Source organism: Pleurodeles waltl, chromosome 5 (genome assembly GCF_031143425.1).
Source record: "Pleurodeles waltl isolate 20211129_DDA chromosome 5, aPleWal1.hap1.20221129, whole genome shotgun sequence".
NCBI lineage: Eukaryota > Metazoa > Chordata > Amphibia > Caudata > Salamandridae > Pleurodeles > Pleurodeles waltl.
Window position 1 is genome coordinate 1,374,468,905 of NC_090444.1, and position 22,262 is coordinate 1,374,491,166.

At 42.6% G+C, this 22,262-nt stretch overlaps 1 protein-coding gene across 2 annotated transcripts in view; it reads left to right on the plus strand.

Annotated features, from left to right (window-relative positions):
• PHIP (pleckstrin homology domain interacting protein) overlaps nt 1-22,262 on the plus strand; it is a 1,338,206-nt gene that overhangs the window by 655,048 nt on the left and 660,896 nt on the right. For both annotated transcript variants that reach the window (XM_069235639.1, XM_069235640.1), the window contains one exon: nt 5,930-6,164. In XM_069235639.1, the coding sequence (XP_069091740.1) occupies nt 5,930-6,164 (235 nt within the window). The remainder of the gene's footprint in view (nt 1-5,929; nt 6,165-22,262) is intronic.

The window sequence follows — 22,262 nt, forward strand, 5'->3', positions numbered from 1 at the left end:
CCAGTATAGAATGAAAACCAACTGCAGGGTGCAGCTCATTTATTGGCTCAGGGTACCTAGGGTTCTTGAAGAACCTACAAGCCCTTTATATCCCCGCAACCAGAAGAGTCCAGCAGACATAACGGTATATTGCTTTCAAAAATCTGACATCGCAGGAAAAAGTTTGAGTAAAACATAAAGAAAAATGGCTGTTGTTTTCAGCTCAATTTCACTATTTTTTTATTTCAGCTGTTATTTTCTGTAGGAAAACCTTGTAGGATCTACACAAATGACCCCTTGCTGAATTCAGAATTTTGTCTAGGTTTCAGAAATGTTTAGCTTTCCGGGATCCAGCATTGGTTTCACACCCATTCCTTGTCACTAACTGGAAGGAGGCTGAAAGCACCAAAAATAGTAAAAATGGGGTATGTCCCAGTAAAATGCCAAATTTGTGTTGAAAAATGTGGTTTTCTGATTTAAGTCTGCCCGTTCCTGAAAGTTGGGAAGATGGTGATTTTAGCACCAGAAACCCTTTGTTGATGGCACTTTCAGGGAAAAAACCACAAGCCTTCTTCGGCAGCCCTTTTCCCCCATGTTTTGGGGGGGAAAACGAAATTTTCACTGTATTTTGGCTAATTTCTTTGTCTCCTCCAGGGGAAACTACAAACTCTGGGTACCATTAGAATCCCTAGGATGTTGGGAAAAAAAGGACGCAAATTTGGCGTGGATAGCTTATGTGGACAAAAAGTTATGAAGGCCTAAGCGCGAACCACCCCAAATAGCCAAAAAAGGGCCCAGCACTGGGGGGAGAGGGGGAAGGCCCAGCAGCTAAGAGGTTAACACTACCCTCTGATAAGCCTACTGCTCGACCACACTACCACAAAATAGAGCATTAGAATTATCTACTTCTGCCACTATCTTACCTCTAAGGGGAACCTTGGACTCTGTGCACACTATTTCTTACTTTGAAATAGTATATAAAGAGCCAACTTCCTACACCTGTCCTTGAAGGAGATTTGTGGCATGGTGCACAGACAAGTCTTTTGACCCCCTCTCTGCCCTTTCTGAGTTTCTCTTGTTTATACTTTCTCTGGCCCAGCAAGACTGTGCTATGGGCACTCTCAAAGGTTATCTGTCTGCCATTTCTGCTTTTTTTTGCTATTTCCTGATCAACCATCCTCTTTTAGGTGTCCCATTATAAATAGGTTCATTGAATGTCTTACTTATGTTTCCTTCTTCCCCATTTATTGTGTCCCAATGGGATTTGACTTTGGTTCTGACGTTCTTGATGTGCGCTCCTCTTGAGCCTCTACACAGTTGTCCTCCCAGGCTTCTCACTTTGAAAACAGCTCTCTTCGTGGCCAATGCAGCTGCCCGCATGGGGTGAGTAAGTTGTAGGCATTGTCATCTAGGCCACCCTACCATTCCTTCTATTATGACAAAGTGGTACTTTGCACTAGGCCTTTCTTTTTGCCTAATGTAGTCACGCCCTTTCTTGTTGGCCAATCCGTCACCCTACCTACTTTTTACGCACTGCCTCATCCTTCAGTGGAAGAGGAGAGACTCCACCTCCTGGACTCGAAAAGAGCATTGGCTTTCTTCCTTGATCGTACTAAACTGGGTGGATGATCAGCTCCATATTGGTTATGTGGGTGCGGAGAAAGGTTGGGCAGCGCAGAAGAGAACCATCTCTAAATGGGTCATTCTCTGCATCAAAATATGCTACGCATTGGTTAAAAAGCAAACCCTGGAGGGCTTGCGCCCTCATTCTACCAGAGCGACTGCTGCAACCACTGGGTTAACAGGCGGAGCTCCAGTCCTGGACATCTGTCAGGCAGCAACAGGAGCATCCTTGTACACGTTCACCAAACACTTGCTTGGACAGTCGGGTCCGAAGGAACGGGTACCTTGCCCATTTGATCCTGCATGACTTCCTATTATGATCTTGGTTTGCAGATCCCCCACCAGGATGGTATTGCTTGGGTATCTATTCTAAGGTAAGGAATCTGCAACTGGAATTATCTGTGAGATGAATAAGTTACTTACCTTTGGTAACGCCTTATCTAGTAGAGGCATATTCTAGTTACAGATTCCTTACTGACCAACCCATCCTCCCCCTCTGCTAACTAATTTCTAGGGACAGGGACTTCCCTTTCTGGGCCCTAGTTTTGACGCACCAATCAGCGTTTCTCATGGCTCTGCGGTTCTGGCATGGAAAGTCATGAAAAAAAATTGACTTCAGTGTGTCTAAAGGTGTGCAGGGTTACTGCTTGAGAAAAGTCTCTGGATCAAGACTGATCCCTGGGGACATTCTAATGTCAGGAATCTTCAACTAGATATTGTCTCTACCAGATATAAGGTGTTACCAAAGGTAAGTAACTTGTCCTTTAGCCTCAATGTCGGATATCTGTGAAAGCAGCTCCAAGGCTTCTTGGCTTTTTGGCCTCCTGCATGAAGATGCAGCCAGGTGGCACACATGAGCTCTGCAGTGGAATCTGAAGTTCCACTGGGCTCAGCATTATAAAAAAAAATCTGACAGATGTCATTCAGATCTTTAAGAACGTGGCTCTTTAGCTGCTGTGGTAATTGGTTAGCCGCAGTTAGCCCAGTGGCAGGTCTTCTTCCATCTCTTTACAGAGCTGGCAGTAGTGACTGACGTGTCCCTACTGGGCTGAGATCATCTGGAGGAGTTAGAGATCAAGGATTCATGTTTCTGACAGAAGCACAGCTGAATATCAGTCTGTTGGAGTTTCTGACTAGTCTTCTGACTGAAGGCTTTCCATACCTCCATCAAAGGGAAATTATCGCAGGTTCTCACGGACAGCATCACTGCTGTATGGTATTGCAATAAGCAAGTTTGAGTAGGGCACTAGGGCCTGTAGGAATTTCTTTGGTTGCAAACCACTTGTGAGGGTCCCTTAATTTCAGAGTGGAGAAGCTCAGCAGCCAGGTTCTTCCAGATCACGAGTTCCATCAAACATCCTGAAGCGGCACTGACATTTTCCAACAGTGGGTAGGATCCTATCTAGATCTTTTTGTCAACATCAAACGTGCTGTGTCAATGGTTTTGCATGTTGGAGCTTTCACAAGAACACTTGTTAACATGATGCCTTCTAGGTGGAATGGAACACAGAACCTTTGCATGCCCCTGTCTTGACCTAAAAAAAATCAAGAACTACTGGGCCCAAGGATATTAGTGGCTCCAGATTGGGCCAGGAGAATATAGTACCCAGAACTATTGGGCATGAACATCTGACCTCCACTGAAGGTACCACTTTGTGAACAACAGAACATGGAATCTGTCCAATCCAGACCTCTTTGCATAGAGATTGAGAGGTGGCAACTAACTGCATTTGAACTGCTGCCTAAATTGGTTGATTTCAACCTTGCTGCCAGCACCCTTCCATGAAGTCCATTTATGCCGAGATAAAATTTGTGGCTTTGGCAAGACTGATCCCTTACAATCGTATCTGTTGGACATTTTGTTTGTTTGTTTTATCCTTTGCCCAGCAAGGGCTTGCAATGGGTCCTTTTAAAGGGTGTCTGCCCTTTTAGCCTTTCTCTGTTTGCCAGGCCAACTGTCTTTGTGTTTGGTGCAATTTCTCTCCCAAACTATTTTAGTGGCAAAGTGGGATCTTAGTTTTGTCTAGATATTTCTCCCGGATGCACCATTCATGCCAATGTGCACCTGCTCGCTGCATCTCCTGGGTTTTAAGACTGTCATCTTCAGTGCAGTTATGTCAGCTGGTCACACGAGTGAAGTCAAGGCATTGGGTAGAGAGCTTTAAGAAAATTTCCTCCTGCACTGGGAGGCCTCTATCCCCCTCCCCAATCGTGGCAATGCTGGGGGACTTCGCCCGGCCGTCAGCTCATAAAATATCCAACAAATTTATGGACCTCGCTTTGATTTTAGCCAGAAGAGAGATAACCTCACATTGGAAGGACTCAGTGGGCCCACAAGTGTCTAGATGGCAAAACGCATTAGAGAAATGGGCAGAAGCCGAGGGAACGGCGTTGTTAAAAGAAGCGGTACACGGCCAAAGACCCAGAGACAATGTTTCACAATGGAATATGATCCTAGAGAACTATAGACGCCCCCATAGCGGTAGAAGAAAATACTACCTCGGAATCTGAAACTGAACAGCCCTCTACACCCATAACTTAAACGTCGCATGCCTTTGAATCAAATGCTTGTACATGAGAATTGCTAACCAAAGATCCATTATGAACAATCTTGTGTCAAATGGGGGGAGGAGGGGATATATGTTAAGTTGGGGATTTCAGAACAATATATTATTATTAAGTGTATGCCATTTCACTATCATAAAAAGCAATACAAATTATAAAAAAAAAAGAATAAAAAAAAAAAAGAGTGAAGTCAAGGCACTTTGATTGCAATTGGCACATACCATGTTATTCCCGGATGGGCTGATGCTGATGACACAGCATGCTTCCCAAAAGCTGTGACTTCCTTTCATCTTGGGCAGTTTATCACCATTTCACCATTGTTTTCTCCTCCACACCTCTCGAAAGAAGAGTAGTGAATCCATCAGCTGAACCCCGAAAGGACTTTGAGCACTTTGGTGATGGACAATTCTTTGCCATTCTCTGGCGTAAAGAAATGGAAGGCTGAACAGAAGAGGACCCTGTTGAGGTGGAATGTCCTCTGCATTAGGAGCTGCTATACTCTGGCCAAGATGCAATCACCTTAAAGCCTGGGAGCGGTTTCTACCTGGGCTAAGGCTACTATCACTACTTACTCCACAGAGGAGTAGTGGATCCATCACCTGTACCCCAAAAGGAGTTTGAGAACTGTGGTGACAAACAATTCTTTGCCATTCTCTGGCATAAAGACATGGAAGGCTGAACAAAAGAGTCTTGTTGAGGTGGATAGTCCTCTTCGTTAGGATCTGCTACACACTGGCCAAGAAGCAGGCACCTTAAGGTCAGAGAGCCGATTCTGCTAAGGCTGCTACCTCTGCTGAAGCCTGCAGGGTGCTCGTCCTTAACATCTCCTAGGCTGGGACATATGTGTCAGAGCCTACGTTCGTGGAGCACTGCTGCCTTGACAGGGTGGCCAGGTGGGTAGGGCATTTTGTCCGCTTTATCTTGCAAGACATTTTGGTCCACATGACAGACTCCCCACTTGGGAGGTACTGCTTTGGGTTCTATTTTAAGGGGAGGAATCTGCGGTTACAAGTATCCCATCAGAATAACAAATTACTTACCTTTTGTAATGCTTTTTCTGGTGGCTACTCTGGCTAACCTCAGATTCCTAACCACCCATACTCCCTCCCAACCCTTTGAGTGTCCTCTTTTAAACATCTCAAGTTGGTATTCAGCACCCCAGTACCAACACTTGTTCATGCTCTACGCCTGAAGGTGCGGAAAGGTAAAACCAAGAAACTGACATCTATGCGTTTTGATGGTGCTAATATGTGGCTCTGCTGTCATCCCTTCCAGGGCAGCACAAAGCCAACTGCATGGTGCAACCTAGCAGTGCACAGGATCACTGTGGAAGAAACATTTCCGGGACTTGTTCTGACTTCTAAGAAGTAGTCTAAGTTGAGAAATCTGTGGTTAGATAGAGAATCCGCCACAAAGAGTGTTACCAAAGGTAAATACCTTTTTTTTTTTTTTTTTTTTTTTTTTTTTTTTTTAAAGAAAAGCTCTAAGATGTGGCTTAGAATGAGTACTTTTAAAATATGAGTAGATATATAAATGAGTACCTGAACTGTTGAATCATGTTTAAAATGGTTTATGGAACTTACTATTTATGTTTTTCCATTTGTAAATAAAAGACCGAAAAATGTCCTAGAGCGTAACTTTTGTGAGCATGCTGTAATTTAGAATGCAGTTTGTTAGCATGTTTGTACGTTAAGATAATGGACATTGTGTTTTTCATTTGAATTGCTTTTAAGATCATTCAAACTTGAACCTTATTGTCTAGTGAATACTCCAGTGATTATTCTGACTGGACTGCAGATGCAGGGATTAATCTGCAGCCTCCTAAGAAAATTCCCAAGCACAAAATCAAGAAAGGTAAAAGCAGCTCAGAGGATGGAGAAGAACCAGAAAAACGAAAGCTTAAGAAGTATGAAAAGAAAAGGGGTAAACGAAAAGAGGACAAAGATGACCAGCCAGTATCACCAAAGAAGAAGATTCCCAAAGAAGGAAAGCAGAAGGTTAGAAATCTTACATTATTGCTTGCAGTTTAAATTTCAGGACAAAGTAATGGTTACATCTAGCTGCAGATTCTTCACCTTTAGAGTAACCCCAGGTGCCACAGCGGACCCAGAACATTTTTCATCATGGCCATTAGTGCTCGTTGTTTGGTTCTGTATCAACCCCACCCAAGCGTGCTGATGTCCTTTTTTTTTCCTACACTCTGAATGCGGATCAGGAGCTAGCTCTTAACTTTTTCTCGTCAGTTGACAAGGTTTTTTACATAGCATTTCTCTTCAGTGTTCAAGGGAACATGTCTCCTCCTATAACTACACAGTTTAAGCCTTGTAGGGACTGTTGCAAGCAGATTTATGTGACTGATCCTCACAGGTTGTGTTTCTGGTGTTCGGGCCACACCTCTAAGTCTTTCGAGAAGTGTGGTCAGATGCACCTAAAGGTTCTGAGAACACAAAGCCAAGCTGTATGTTCACTGAACACCACATGAAGTTGAATAATACCAGCTCCCAGTCTAGGTGGAGGGCTCAGAACAACTCCTGCTCTCAGGAGTTGTCATGACATGACAGGTTGTTGCCTCTTTCAAGTCTAAAAAGAAACAGAATTATCACCCTCCACTTCTCCAGCAACTTTTCGAATTGCACTCTTACCAGAGTCAAGCCACTTTTGGTGATGATAGAGATTAATTTTCACGACTATATGAATGATAATTTTTATCTGGATCTACTAGAGGCAGGGGAAGTGAACCTAGCTGCCTGGCACTGGGCTGGGTTCCTCCTATGGCCCTTCCACAGATTAGGCTTTACTCAGAAACCTGACTGATACCCTCATGTGCACTTAGGCTACTCCCTGCTTTTGCACACCTGTGAACAGACAGAAGATTTTTGTGCCGGCTTTGCACAGACCATTGAAGATGGCCAGGATTCGCCCAATAGGTTAAATGATCTGCCCTGGACATCAGTCTGTTGGCACTAGTGTTGTGCTCTGGTACCACGCACAGATAAGATTCACAGGCTTTTTGGGTGTCATTCATCCATCACAGATGGGTATGTCTTTGAGGGGTTTCTCCTTTTCAGTGAGAAGATTTACTCAAGGTGTTAGAGCCACTATTCACTCCTTCTCCCTTTCCACACCTTCAATGCAGTAATCTTAACATTTTTACTCCTTTTGAGTCATTGCTAGGGTGTCACCATGAGGTATCATTAATCCCCACCACCCTGGGTAGGGGATCCATGAGATAACACTCAGGCTTGTAGGGACAGCAGACCTCCCTGTCCCTCTGGCAGCAGCTTCCAAGCTGCTTTAATTTGCTCTTAACAGCACATGTTCACGCTGTGAGAAGCTGAATCTGTCATTTCCCCGATGGGTGACAAATCATTACGTCCACCAAGTGGGTCTTGCAGACAAGTCCAGTCATTCCATTCCAACCCACGACATCTATCACTCACATCAGAAAGGCTTTCAGGGGAACCATTTGTCCATTTGGTGCAATTAGTTCAGGCTGTTTTGGAGAAGGGAGCAATAGAGTCCTGGCCTCAAATCGAAAATGGGTGCTATGTCTGTTATTTCCAAATGGTGAAAAAGGGCAGAAGCCTTCTCCTATATTAAACCTTTACCCTCAGTTTCTTCTTGCAGAAGGACAACTGCAATATGGTCACACTGGCCAAAATTCTGTCTGCCCTGGATCCATGAGACTGGGTAGTAGTGGTAGACATTAAGTACGCCTGTTTCCATGTTCCTGTCCTGAAGCTGACAGGTACTATGTATGGTTTAAGGTAGCCGCACATTTTCGCGCCTCAGCAGTGATACATGCCTGTTCATGAAGGTGGTGGCAGTGGGGATTGCATCAGACCTTAGAAGTCGGGGATACCAGTCTTCCTTTACCTTGATGACTGCTGGTTGAAGGCGGGCTTGTCACAGTTAGTTACGGACCACTAAAAAAAAAAAAAAAAATAGGCGAACCTCATTACATTTCTGGGGTTCATGATCATTATACAGAAGTTATACCGGACTTCTTTGCAGAGGCTCCCTTTCAACAAATTTGTGCCGGTGCGGTGATCCAACACAGAAATGTGAGAAAATGTGATTTTGTTTTTTATTATTTTTATTTATTTTTGCTAAATGTGAGATTTTTTGAGGATTCTGGGTAAGAAAACACTTGGGGATCCACACAAGTCACACCTCCTTGGTGTCCCTCAGGTGTCTAGTTTTCAGAAATGTCTGGGTTTGGTAGGTTTTCTTAGATGGCTGCTGAGCCCAGTACCAAAAACGCAAGTGCCCCCTTGCAAAAACAGGTAGTTTTGTAATAAATAATTTTGATGTATCCATGTTGTTTTGGGAAATTTCCTTTTGCGGGCACTAGGCCTATCCACTCAAGTGAGGTTTCATTTTAATTGGAAGACTTGTGGGAATGCTGGGTGGAAGGAAATTTGTGGCTCCTCTCAGATTCCAAAAGTTTCTGTCACCGAAATGTGAGGAAACAGTGTTTTTTGTTGCCAAATGTTGAGGTTTGCAAGGGATTCTGGGTAAGAGATCCTGGTGAGAGCACCACAAGTCACCCCATCCTGGATTCCCCTAGGTGTCTAGTTTTCAGAAATGCACAGGTGTGCTCAGTTTCCATACATTCCGGCTGAGCTAGAGGCCAAATCCACAGCTAGGCACTTTCCAAAACACTTGTCAGATTTCAGTGTAAAAATGTGATGTGTCCATGTTGCATTTTCTGTTGTGGCCACTGGGCCCACCCACACAAAAAGTATATTTGAGAAATGTCCTGTCATTCACATGCTAGTATGGGGACCCTGAAATTCTGAGATGTGCAAATAACCACTGCTTCTCAACACCTTATCTTGTGCCCATTTTGGAAATACAAAGGTTTCCTTGATAACTATTTTTTTTTTTATTAAGATGTTTTTTATTGAGTCAAATACAAGAACATTAACTTAACATTGCCAGGACAGAGATATGCAGTTGTGAATATATATGCATAAGGAATATTGTACTTGTAAATGCATATTTAAACATGCACATGAATTAGGCATATACAGCAATATAGTATCAATGACTCCAAGTTTGAATAAAGAAAGAAGAAAGAAAGAGGGAGAAGAGCTTTAGGGATAGAAAAGGGAATCAAGTGATAGCCATGTAGAGAGAAAGGCAATAGGCATTAGTTACAGCGAATTTAAGATGAAATAAGTATATATAAGAAGAAAAACAGGAAATATATTGACATTTTTTTAAAAAGGAGGCGAAAAATCAATTTCCTTCGCAGTGCGTGAGAGATAGTTACTTAATGGCAACCATAGCTGATGACGTTTGAAGAAAGTTCCTGTTGAATCAAGCTTGTAGCTGTCAAGTCTATGATGATAACATACAGAATTCCACCACTGTCTGAGAGTAATGTTCTCCGAAGATTTCCAGTTAGAAGTAATAATAGAGATTGCAATAGAAAGCAAAAGGTCCAGTAATTTTCCAAGAGGCCTGAATGAACTCCAGATATCGTGTACGCCTCCCAAAAACAGTAATTCATATGACATTGGTAAGGAGATCTGAGCAATTGCTGAAATGCAAGACCATATTGAGGACCAAAAAGTAGATAGGAATGGACAGGAAAAAAACATGTGAAAGTCAGTACCCTGATGAGTGTGGCAGCGCCAACAATTGTCATTTTGTGCAAGTTTGAATTTGTAAAGGCGTACAGGAGTGTAGAAAAGTCTATTATAAAAATTTTTTAGGGTCTGTGTGAGGCTTGCAGTGCGTGCAGTGGAATGTATCTTATACCATATTCTATCCCATAAAGAAGTTGGCCAAACAACACCAAGATCTGATTCCCACAATGTCTCAATAGGTGATTTGAGTCTAGGTGAAACAGACGTTCTTAAAAGTTTATAAATTCCAGCTGCCCTAGGATAATTAGAAGTTACAATCAGGTGTGGAGATGATGCAAGAGAGGAATGATTATGGTGTATAAGTCTATTGATGGGCTCTTGGACTAGAGTAGAAAGAATAATATATTGGGATTTCATGCGAATAGGGAGATTGTAAATTGCTGAGAGAGTAGTAAAAGGGATGATAGAGTCTTTATGATATAATTGGGAAATGAGAAGAATACCTTTAGTCATCCAAGCCTTCCAACACAAGGTTTTACCTTGTTTCCTAAGCGAACTATTGTGCCAAATAGGACTGTTAAAGAATTGATTAATGGGGGTAAGATGCGAAATAAAAAAAGGTTTCAGTAAGTTGACTGAATGGGAGATAGTGCTGGGCAACCAGAATTGTGAGGGGTTAGACATAAATATAATGTGTTTATGGGAAAAGGGAGAAATAAATGTTTCTTCCAAAGAGAACCATAGCTTTTTAGGGGCATCATTGAGTGTAGATTAATAGGGATGTATTTGCTTAATGCCAAAAGATTTGTGATAAGTTATAAAGTCAGGGAAATTAACTCCACCTTGTACTTTAGGAAGTTTTAATTTCGAGAGAGAGATTCGGGATTGTTTACCGTTCCACAGGAACTTGGATAGAATTTTATCAATTGAACTAAAAAATAGTTTAGGTATCTTAATAGGAAGCATCATAAGGAAGAAGTTAATGATAGGGAGAAGCATCATCTTAATGGTGTCCAAGCGGCCCCACCACGTGAGATATAACGGAGACCATTTCTGTGTGAGATCTACAAGCTTTGCCGATAGGATTTCTAAATGAGTCCTTAATGTATCCTTGAGAGTAGTGCAGTACCATACCCCCAGTCATTTAATCTTAGAAGAATTCCAAGATAATCCTGCATCAAGGAATACAGAGCCAGTGCAATGAGCATTAAGTGGTAAGACCACTGTTTTGTCTATATTAAGTTTATAGCCAGATACATCAGAATATAAGTTGAGCTCATGCAGGAATGCAGGAAGAGAAGTGTCAGGGTGAGACATGAACAAAAGAATATCAGCAGCATATACCATAAATTTGATATGTGCATTATTAATTTGAAACCCCGTAAATTGTTCAGACGTTTTTAATTGGTATAGAAAAGGTTCGAGAGCCAAAATAAATAGTAAAGGAGATAATGGGCATCCCTGACGAGTACCCCTTTTAAGAGGGAAAAAAGGAGATCGGATACAGTTTGTTATAACCGAGGAACATGGTGAGGAATAAAGAATGGATATAAAATGTCGGAATTTAGTACCTAGTCCATGCCATTCCCATGCTTTCGACAAGAAACCCCAGTAGACCCTATCAAAGGCCTTTTCTGCATCCAATGATAAAGCTGCCAGAGGAATCTTAAGTTTAGATGCCTTGTTAATAATATTTAAAAAGGTACGGGAATTATCTGCTACATTTCTATTAGGGATAAAACCAGATTGATGAGAATCAATAAGGTCAGGTATATATGGGAGTAAACGGAGAGCTAAAACTTTGGCATAGAGTTTACAATCAGTATTAATTAAAGATATGGGTCTATAATTTTTACAGTCAGTCGCATCCCGATCTTTTTTGGGAATAAGACAAATCATGGCCTCCGTAAATTAGCCAGATGCAGAACCTGACATTATAAAATGATTAAGTAATTGAAAGAGTTTGGGGAAAAGAGACTTAGTAAACTGAATAAAGAATTCTACTGTGAAGCCATCTGGGCCTGGAGCCTTACCCTTGGGGAAAGATTGTAAAGCTGTATATAGTTCGGTAAATTGTAGGGGTTGGTCTAAAGATGAGAGGTCAATCTGCAATGGGTCCCTTGGTTTGAGATTAGAGAAATATTGGTTGAGAGATTCAACTGTTGGTATGTGTTCTGGAGTGTACAGGTCCTTATAGTAAGAAGCGAAACACAATGCTATATCTTTATCTCTAAAGTGTTTAACACCATTGTTATCTGTGATAGATTTAATAGCTGTTTTTTCTTTTCTTTGTTTCAAATATCGAGCTAGAAGAGAACCAGCTTTATTGTTACCACCATAATATCTGGCATTTATTTTCAGGAGGGTGCCGCATGCTTGTTCAGTGGTATATTGGTTAAACTCCATTTTAGCTGAGACTAGTGCTTCAAGATGTGATTTACTAGTTTTGTGAGTATAGTATTCATGTTCTAGGGACTTTATATTTTCAAGGGTGGAAGTCGATTTTTGTTGAGCAGACTCTTTTTTTGAGTGAGCGTAACTTATGATGAAACCCCTAGAGGCTGCTTTGAATGCATCCCACACAAAATGAAATGATAGTTGATCACTATCGTTGATGTGAAAGTATTCTTCTATAAACTTACTGTAGGAAGCGATAAAAGTAGCATCTGAAAGTAGAGAGTTATTAAACCTCCATGAAGATGTTTTAGAACCATTAAGAAAAAGATCAAGGTCAGTAATCACAGGTGCGTGATCTGAGATCAAAATAGCACCGATTTCAGAGTTGACCATATGTTGCAATAAACCTTTACTCAGAAAGATATAATCAAGCCTGGAATGGGAATGGTGGGTAGGAGAATAAAAAGAGTATTCCAAGAGGTCGGGATTGCATAGTCTCCAGGAATCAGAGAGAGAATGTTGTAAAATAAAGTTTTTAAAAGCTTTGTGGGAGGCATGTGGAATGAAACGTGACGTGGAACGTCTGTCCAAAAATGGATCGAGAATTTGGTTGCAGTCACCACCTATTAGTAAATTGTTTGAGGAATGTTCAGAGACAATATGTGAAAGATTCTTCCAAAAATTTGGATCTGGATGTGTGGGGCCGTATATATTAAGGATAGTAAGAGAAATATTGTCAATTGTAAATGTAACAAGTACCCAGCGACCTTCTGTATCTTGATGCTGTGAAATTATGGTAGGTTTGAGAGATTTATGACAGAGTATAATTACCCCATTTTTGTTTGTGATAGAAGGGGAGTAGAAAACGTCCCTCACCCATTTTTTTTTAAGCTTAATTGCCTCAGAGTCATTGAGGTGAGTCTCTTGCAACAAAGCAATGTGGCATTTCAAACGAGCTAGGTGAGATAAGACACGCTGACGTTTAATGGGGTGTTTAAGCCCCTTAACATTCCAAGTAACAGTTCTGAGTTGCATAACAAGAAGTATTAATAAACAACTGCTGTAACAATGAAAAAACTAGGCATATCAATATTGCAAAAGCAAAGAAATGAGGAAGAAACAAGATAGTAAAGAAAAGGAGGAAGATGACCTCCAGAAGTTGTATATACATGGATGTGGCAATACAGGGACTAAAGTCCACGAAAGCTGAAAAAAAAAAAACAAGATAGAAAGTGAATACCCCGAAAGGTAGAGGGACAGCAGAAAACCTGAAAAGACAGGCAAGAGTGGCTTCAGCACAAGAAAAGTGATATTAGATATTAAAACATATGAAGGCGAGTTTCATGGAAGAAAAAAAAACAAAAACATACAAACGAAAAATGTACCATTCAGGAGACCAAATAACGTAATAACTACAGTAAAGGACTGTGACATGAAAAACAATAAAAATCAAAGCTTAACAGGGGAACGTGTAGGAGAACAGTTTGGATGGTGAGAAAGGGATACGGTTGGGAGAGGAACATGAGGATTGCACAAAGAACACTATCTAAAAAAAAAAAAATATATATATATATATATATAAGAAAATAAGATGCAGAGATGGAAAACCATGGATATAAATATTAAACATAACCATTACTATAAAACTGTCCAGAAATAAAAAAAAGAAGAACATTAAAGACAAATTAAATTATATCTTCAAGTAATTGCAGATGCTCCTAGTTCCATTGCTTCTGTTTTGTGTTGGTTAATAAACGTTTGTAGTGCTGAAGGTTCCTCAAACGAGTAAGATTTGTCCTTGAATGTAATTTTGAAAAGGCATGGGTGAAGAAGACCATATTGAATATTCAAGGATTTGAGTTGTGGATGCAAGTCCAAAAACTGTTTGCGACGTGCAGCTGTAGCAGGAGAGAAGGCTTGTGTGAAGAATACTTTATGACCTGACCATAGCAAAGAGCCCAACTTTTTGGCTTCCGAGAGTATTTGCATCAAGTCAGTAAATTGGAGAAAGAGAATAATAATTCCTCTAGGATGTGCACGAGGGCCAGTTGAAGTCTGTGGACCTAAACGATGTGCCCGTTGGATAGAGAGGGGAGAGGTAGGAGGCAAGCGAAGAATTGAAGGTATTGCTTTATGAAGCAATGCAACCATGTTAGAGCCTTCAGAACCTTCTGGAATCCCAAAAAGGCGAAGATTATTTCTCCTATTTCTGTTTTCTAAGCTTTCAGTAAGCCTTTTAAGTTGAGCTATGTCTTTAGAGATCTGAGGATTGACAGTGTTACAATCTTCAAGGCTACTGACTCTCTGTTCCAGAGTACAAATTTGTTGTTCATGTTGGGACCATTGCTTCTCAATACGTTGCAAAGAGGCATTTGTGTCCATCATAAAGGGCTTTAGTGCACGCAATTCCTCCATTACATCATCTAGAGTAAGATGTGTAGGTGATTTTGAGGGAGAATCAAGGTCTTTTTTTGGGCGCTTGACGGAGGAGGTGTTAGATGTTTTTTTCGCAACTGCACCAGCAGCATGAGATGAAGAGGCGACATCCTTTAAAAAGACTGCAGCACTATCCATTGTTAAAGTTGATGGTAGAGAAGATTTAGTTATATGTGTGCGCACCACTCGAAGACGATTATTAGACTTGGAGAAAGATGATGACTGGCAACTCTGAGAATTATGTGGTCTCCCCATAAAAGCCAGCAGCAATTTGGTAATAGGAAGCCAGCAATGTGAGGTGTTGATGAAATTATATTACAATGAGAAGCTGCTGCCAGAAGTTTCAAACAACATAGCAAAATATAATAAAAAATATATAAATAGAAAATCCTAAATTATTCTCTCATAACAGGCATGACAGAATACCACAAGAGCAAAGCACTTTACTGCACGTAGTCAAACAATTGGTGAATAGTTTTAAGGGAACCTTCTGAAAAGGAAAAAAATCCCCTCCGTCAAAGGAAAGCATTTACCATGTTATGAAGAGCAATTTGAAAGAGCTGCTTGACAAGAGCTGCCAGTGAATACTGAAAGTTGAAAAACTCAGCTAAATGTGTTTGAAGAGAGAGGTCAAAAGTTCAGCTGGCTGTCAGACGGTAATAAATATTCCATTGCAGAGGAAACTAGATTTGTAGAATCACATCCAGGCAAGCAGTTAAAAGTCAAATAGAAACATTTCTGTGAAAGTTTAGGTTTGTGCAGAGGCTTAGGGAGTGAAAGGCAAATGACGCAGATAAATAATTACCTCAGGCACTCACATGAAGTCTCTGAAATGACTTCAGAACTTGATGTCTCTGTAAGATAAAGGCATATTTATGCAGCTGCAGTGCTCTGGTGCTCAAAAATGCTGAAGAAATGAATAATTTTTATGTGAAAACATCTCCTTCTTTCCAGGAAGTGCTGAAGCCTTACGGAGCTCTAAAGAGCAGCGGCCTTCTTGCGTGACCTCCAGCCACGCCCCCCCTTCATAACTATTTTTAACTCTTTATATTTCACCAAATGAATTGCTGTATACCCGGTATACAATGAAAACCCATTGCAAGGTGCAGCTCATTTATTGGCTCTGGGTACCTAGGGTTCTTGATGAACCTACAAACCCTATATATCCCCACAACCAGAAGAGTCCAGCAGGCGTAGCGATATTTTGCTTTCTTAAATCTGCCATAGCTGGAAAAAGTGATAGACAAAAACGTGGACAGAAATGGCTCCTTTTTTTACCTCAATTTCAATATATTTTTATTTTAGCTGTTACTTTCTGAAGGAAAACCTTGAAGGATCTACACAAATGACCCCTTGCTGAATTCAGAATTTTGTCTAGTTTTCAGAAATGTATAGCTGTCCCAGAAAAATGCCAAAATTGTGTTGAAAAATGTGGTTTTCCGTTTCAAGTCTGCCTGTTCCTGAAAGCTAGGAACATGGTGATTTGAGCACCACAAACCCTTTCTTGATGCCATTTTCAGGGGAAAAAAACACATGCTTACTTCTGCAACACTTTATTTCCCATTTTTGTGGAAAAAACGATGTTTTAGCTGTATTTTGGCTAATTTCTTGGTCTCTCCCATGGGAACCCACAAACACCGGGTCCCTTTTGAATCCCTAGGATGTTGGGAAAACAGTACATAAATTTGGCTTGGATAGCTTATGTGGATAAAAAGTTATGAGGGCCTAAACGTGAACTACCCCAAATAGCCAAAAAAAGACTCTGTACCTGGGAGGTAACAGGCCTGGCAGCGAAGGGGTTAAACTAAGAGGAAACAATGCCAAAGAATGAGGCAATCATAGTCTGAGTAATGAATTTATTAAGGCACTTCCCAGATATCAAATAAATGCACATGAAAATATGAACATAAGCTTTTAACTTGAATGCAGTGAAACACATGTATATGCCAAAATACTCACAGCAGTTAAACAGTGACAGGCAGAAAATGTGCAGTACATCAACAATGAATATATGCAGTGAAAATAAATATTAGTCAAGCAAAATAATTCAGAATTAAGATGCATCATCATATGGGTTGAATTAGTCATCCTTGCCAGCGTCAAGCCGAGGAACCCTGAACGGCTGAGGCAGGAGGTTGCCCCCACAATGGGAATTTTACCTGAACAGTGCATCCACATTCAGGTAAGCTCTTTCTTCAGTGCCAAGTTCCCCCACCTTATAAACCTTAAACCAGCTCAAGAGGAAGATTCTAGTAATTACCCCCTCCCCCGCCCAACTCCCCCTACCTTCAGTTATTAAACTCAAGTGCTAGCTGTACTCGGTCTGCGTCAAAAACATGCAAAGGAACAGGCACAGCCCCATTGCACCTTCCAGAGACAGCTGTACTTTTCCTTGATGAAACCATTCCCAGCCTGAGACTCTTATCATTTGTACCTTTCACATCCCCCAGGTTTTGTTCCAGCAGGGTGTAACCCTGTGCTGGTGAGAAAAGCGCAAACACGTTTTGTGTGGAAAAACTCTGCGCCCCAGCTTTGACGGCACCTGAAGCTAAGCAGCACAAAATGGAGTCAGTGGTCAAGATGGACCTGGTGGTCAAATACACAAGGCATTGCAGAGGGGTATAAAGCTATTTGTTGGGTACTGCTATTCCATCTATTCTAATGATAGCCATCAAAAGAACAAGTTGCTTACCTTCAGTAACACTCTTTCTGTTAGATATTCTGTCAAACAGATTTCACATCACCCTCCCGTCACCCTGTTCTTTGGAATGGACTCTACCATCTAAAAAGGTCCAAAATTGTAGAACGGCACAGTGGCATGAAAAATAGTTTTATCGTCTCTGGTTCTGAGGTTGCAAATGGTGTTGAGAAAGAAACTGACATCAGCACGCTTGTGTGAAGCCTATATATGCAGCATCATCTGTCAATTAGGGGGAGGAGCAGGGTTGATGAGGAGCCGCACAACATCATGCTGAAAAACCTGCCAGAGGCAGTCTGGTGCCTGTGGATACTTTAAAGGTGAGGAATCTGAAGTTATACAGGGTATCAACTAAAAAGAGTGTTACTAAAGGCAAGTTACTTGTTTGGCTAGATAGTTCATAACTGCCTTTTCTTATGGCTACTGAGTCCATCAAATTCCTCTTCAGGAAATAAATCCAAGTAAACAGTTACATTTCATTGAGACTTCTATCTTTAGATGATTCTTATTTTAAATATCATAGGTGCCGGACTGGTTTGGGGAATTTTGTAATGGCTCTCCTGTACTGGCACATGGAGCTTGCTGCATCTCTACATTGATTGCAGTATAAATATAATAATGTAATTGTAGCCATGTAGTGGCACCCTCAAGCCAGTTACTGTTTTTCTGTGCCCCTCATGATTTTTTTTTGTTAAAATTTTTATGGGTTTTGAGACAGGAACATTGAAATACACAATTAACACAGGCATAAAGATGCCTGCATGTAAAACCCACTCCCCAACCCCCCCCCCATGATTATTAAATGTGACATCAATGAAATTAGCACTAATCGATTTAGCCCATTTTGACGGTGCACTGACCCACAAAGTTCTAAAGTTTGTCATCCAATGCTTATTGCATAGGGCCGACAAGCTCCAATGCACTATCCCTGTACTACGTCCACACCTGCCACATCTTAGCAGGTTTCTGTGATCTGCCTCATACCTTATACTCCACTAAATCTAAAGCCCATGCATTGATTCATCCCCTTTCTCCGCTCAGCCAAGGAAGGGAGATTTGTGGCTTTCCATTCCCTCGCTGTGTCACGTTTAGCAACGGTCAGTGTTGGAGGCAGCACTTTCTGGTTGGCTGCGGTAAGGGCCCAGCCAGGCAAAAAATTGCCACTCCCATCAAGGGTGGGTGATTGCACTCAGTGTTTAACCTCCGCTCACCCTTATTGCTTAGCACAGAGCAGTCAGGCTTATTACAGAGGCAATGTTTAAAGGAATGGCATAGCACTCCCCCCCCCCCTCCACCACCCCCTACCCCCACAACCACACTGAGCGCCACAAATGAGACTTCACACACTGTATAGGTATTTAAAGATTGTATTCAACATACACGTCAACACAGCATGAGTATCATGGAATTCTGGGCATAAATCACATTTACAATAGTGTTCACAATATTAAGACCAGCTGTGAGCAACACCCATAATAGTATGTCAAACGAGAAAACAAGTTCCATACTCGCATTGTCATGCGGTGCCAAACTTTGTCAGCACAAGGCCCACACTACAGTTTACCAACTTTGATGTAACCATTAAATTCAGGGTGCACCCTGGTTCCCAACGCTAGTAGCAATATATAAATACAAGGTTTGTACACTTACACATTGCACTGCGGCCTAGGCTGCACTAGTAAATCCTAATTGACAACCTCAGGACTTCCCTGACGGATGAACATGACCTGTAACACCCCAGTGCTGGCCTCGCGTTCTCCTGCACTCGCTCCGCGCGCATCCACTCTGCATCGCTAGGTGGTGCCACGGATATCAGTTGGCTCGTGCCCACACACACACACGCACACACGCACACACACACGCACACGCACTCCCAGCACCCTAATGCGGTGCACTGATATCCGGCTAGTGGATTCACCTGTGTTTGCGGGCACCCCAAGTCTCAAATAACCCTCCCTGCATTAACCAGCTTCAGCTATCCCGCCCTACCTCAAACCATAGATTGCATCAACCTCCGCCCTGAATACTAGGCTGCTCTCGGTCTTAGTCACGCTACACAGGATCCAGGGTGCAGGTTGGGAGAGGGGAAGAAAGACACTAGCCGATCCGGCAACAGTTAGCAACGAGACGACTGGGCTCCCAGTAGGAGGTTCACTCAGAGGTCTGCGAGAAACACACAAGAGCATTGCGACTCACTTGACAAAAGCGGGCCTCGCGGGGTCCTGCTCACTCCACAAGAAGTCTCAGCGTGCAGCGGTCCCCAGGATGAAAGGCTACTCACCTGGAGTGCGGGCAATACTTGCAGGCTCCGCAGCAGGTAACTCCGGTCTCCAGGCTCAATATTTTGCTCACGCCCCTGCTGCCTGGTGGAGTCCAGCATACGATGTATGTGCACAAGAGTACACTGCTCTCCAGATAGTGCTGGCAGACAATGTAAATCCCTCACTGGAAGTCTTTGATGTCCCTGAGACTTATGCAGAGAACAGGGGCTTCCAAGGGGGCATCTCACCTGCCCTCAGAGAGCTCCTCAGGTTATTACACAGCAGCAGGCAGTCTGCTCAAGTCAGCCACAATACAGAAAGGGTGCATGGATCCCCTCCTTGGCATTATCCTCCTGTGCATAACAGATTCCTAAGGCAGTGCACACAACGCTTACCAGCAGCATTTATCCTGCGGTGCCGCAGATGCAAAACTGCCTTGCTGAAGGATATTACCCCTAGTTAAACTAAAGTGGATTTGAAGTTAGGGGTGGTTCAAAGGGTTATCCTTTGAACCACAGATGTCTCCTCTAATTTCCTTCCCATCCACCCCAAAGACTTGGAATGTAGATCTATATCTTTAGTGGGGCAAGACACACTAAGCATTTTCGAATCTAGAAATGTCCACTTCCGAGAACATTATGAGGCTGCTTGTAGGAAAGCACCCTTTTTAGCATGGTTACCCCCCACTTTTGGCCTGGTATCTGATGTAATTCAGACTGAAAGTGCACTGGGTTCCTGCTAACCCACATCCAGGCCTCTTTCCCTTAAAACTGCACAGTTGTTTCCCCAGTTGGCAAAACCTTTAGCACCCTCTGTTAGTCCCTAGTAAATGGTACCCCTAGTACCTAAGGTCTAGGTGCTAAAGACGGTCCCTAAGGGCTGCAGCACGAATTGTGCTACCCTAAGGGACCCCTCGCCAAACACATGACAGCCTCCATTGCAGGCTGCGTGTTTGGTGAAGATAAAAGTGAAAACATGACATGGCACACAGCCCCTGTGTGCCATGTCCCCTAACATTGTATATGATATATGCAAGTCACCCCTCTGGCAGGCCTTACAGCCCTAAGACAGGGTGCATTTTATTACATGTGAGGGCATATCTGCATGAGCAGATATACCCCTGGTATGTATTTGTCGATTCTCAGACATAGTAAGTGACCAGGTAAGCCATTTTAGACACGTGCTGGCCACTGGCCACTTTGAGTTTCCCAGCTACATGATAACGTCACTGAAGATAGGGATGTTTGGTATCAAACATCTCTTATTGGTGAACCCACACTGATGCTGGTAGGATTTACCCATACATGCACCCAGAGGGCACCTTAGAGGTGCCCCCTGAAAACCTACCAGCTATTAGTTTGTAGACTGACTGGTCCTGACCAGTTCAGTCACCTTAGCCAAGTTTTTGACCCTCATAAGGTGAGAGCCAGTGCTTTCGGGGTCCAGAAACAAAAGCCTGCACTGTGCGGGGTTGTTGACATCTCCTCTAGGGAGGATGGACATTCAAGGACATGAAACTTCAAGGGCACGGTCCCCTTTGTAGTGCGACCCGGGTCTCTCCAGATGGCGGAGATGACCAACCCCCCTGTCTTGACCCCACTTTTGGCAGCAGGACAGATGGAAAAATGAGGCACTTCCAATCCCACCCCTAATGTGAACGAGCTGAAGTGGACACCAATTTTAAAATTCCTCTGTCATGGTTTGGACGGAATTAGGCCACTAGATTCAGGGTTATGCCCACTTCCCAACGTAAGTGGTCATAGGGTGTAGTGGTCTTAAAGGTGGACAACCCATTGACTGCCATCTGCCACTCCTTTTAATGCCCATAAATTGAGTATTTAGGTGGCACCCCTGAACCTCAGAACTCAGACCCTGACGACTTAAGAAGAAAAGGACAAAGAAGAGACACACCCACAGAAGACGCACCAGGCAGGAAGTCACTCCGCACCAGAACCGATCCAAGGCAGGACACCTCCACAAAGTATGTAGGAATATCCCTTCTGTGTCACCATATCAGAGACAAACGTGCCCCATCTTCCACATGTGGTGCTGCATAAGGTATGTTCTGTGGCTGTAATTAAGTTGAATCAGCTGGAGCCTGGCCGCAACAGGCCCTGCCTTAGGCGCCCCCATAGACTCAGTTCAGTCTCATCATCCAGTTTTCCCAAATCCGTCTTCCACGTACTTCGAAGGGCTAGAATTGTCTCTGGTTGGTTAGAGATGAGAGTTTGGTATATCTTAGCGACCTTATGATATGCTAGGTCTCCTGAAATAAGCGTATCCTCTAGCAAATTAAATTCAGGGAGGTCATCCGGGGCCTTATACTTAGGGTCAGTCCATGGCGGAACTGTAAGTAACAATGGAACGGACTGCAGTGAAACTCATATTCAGTCTGCAAAGTCTAAAAGGACTTGACGGTGGTCTCACTCATGACATCTGTAGGAAAGTGAGTCTTTTTGAGATGGTCTTCTCCACTTTTTGCTCGTTGGTGCTGATGTTGTTAATTGGTAGTGTACTGCGTCCCTGCTAACGAGGCACCAGTGCGCTTTCCTTAAAAGCGAGACAAATGACAATTGTATCCCAGGTAGCCAAGGCTTTAGCACCCCAGTATGTCCATAAAATGATACCCCTGGTACCCAGTGCATGGTTACTAAAGAGAGTCCCTATGGGCTGCCGCATGTAATATGCCATCCTTAGGGATCCATA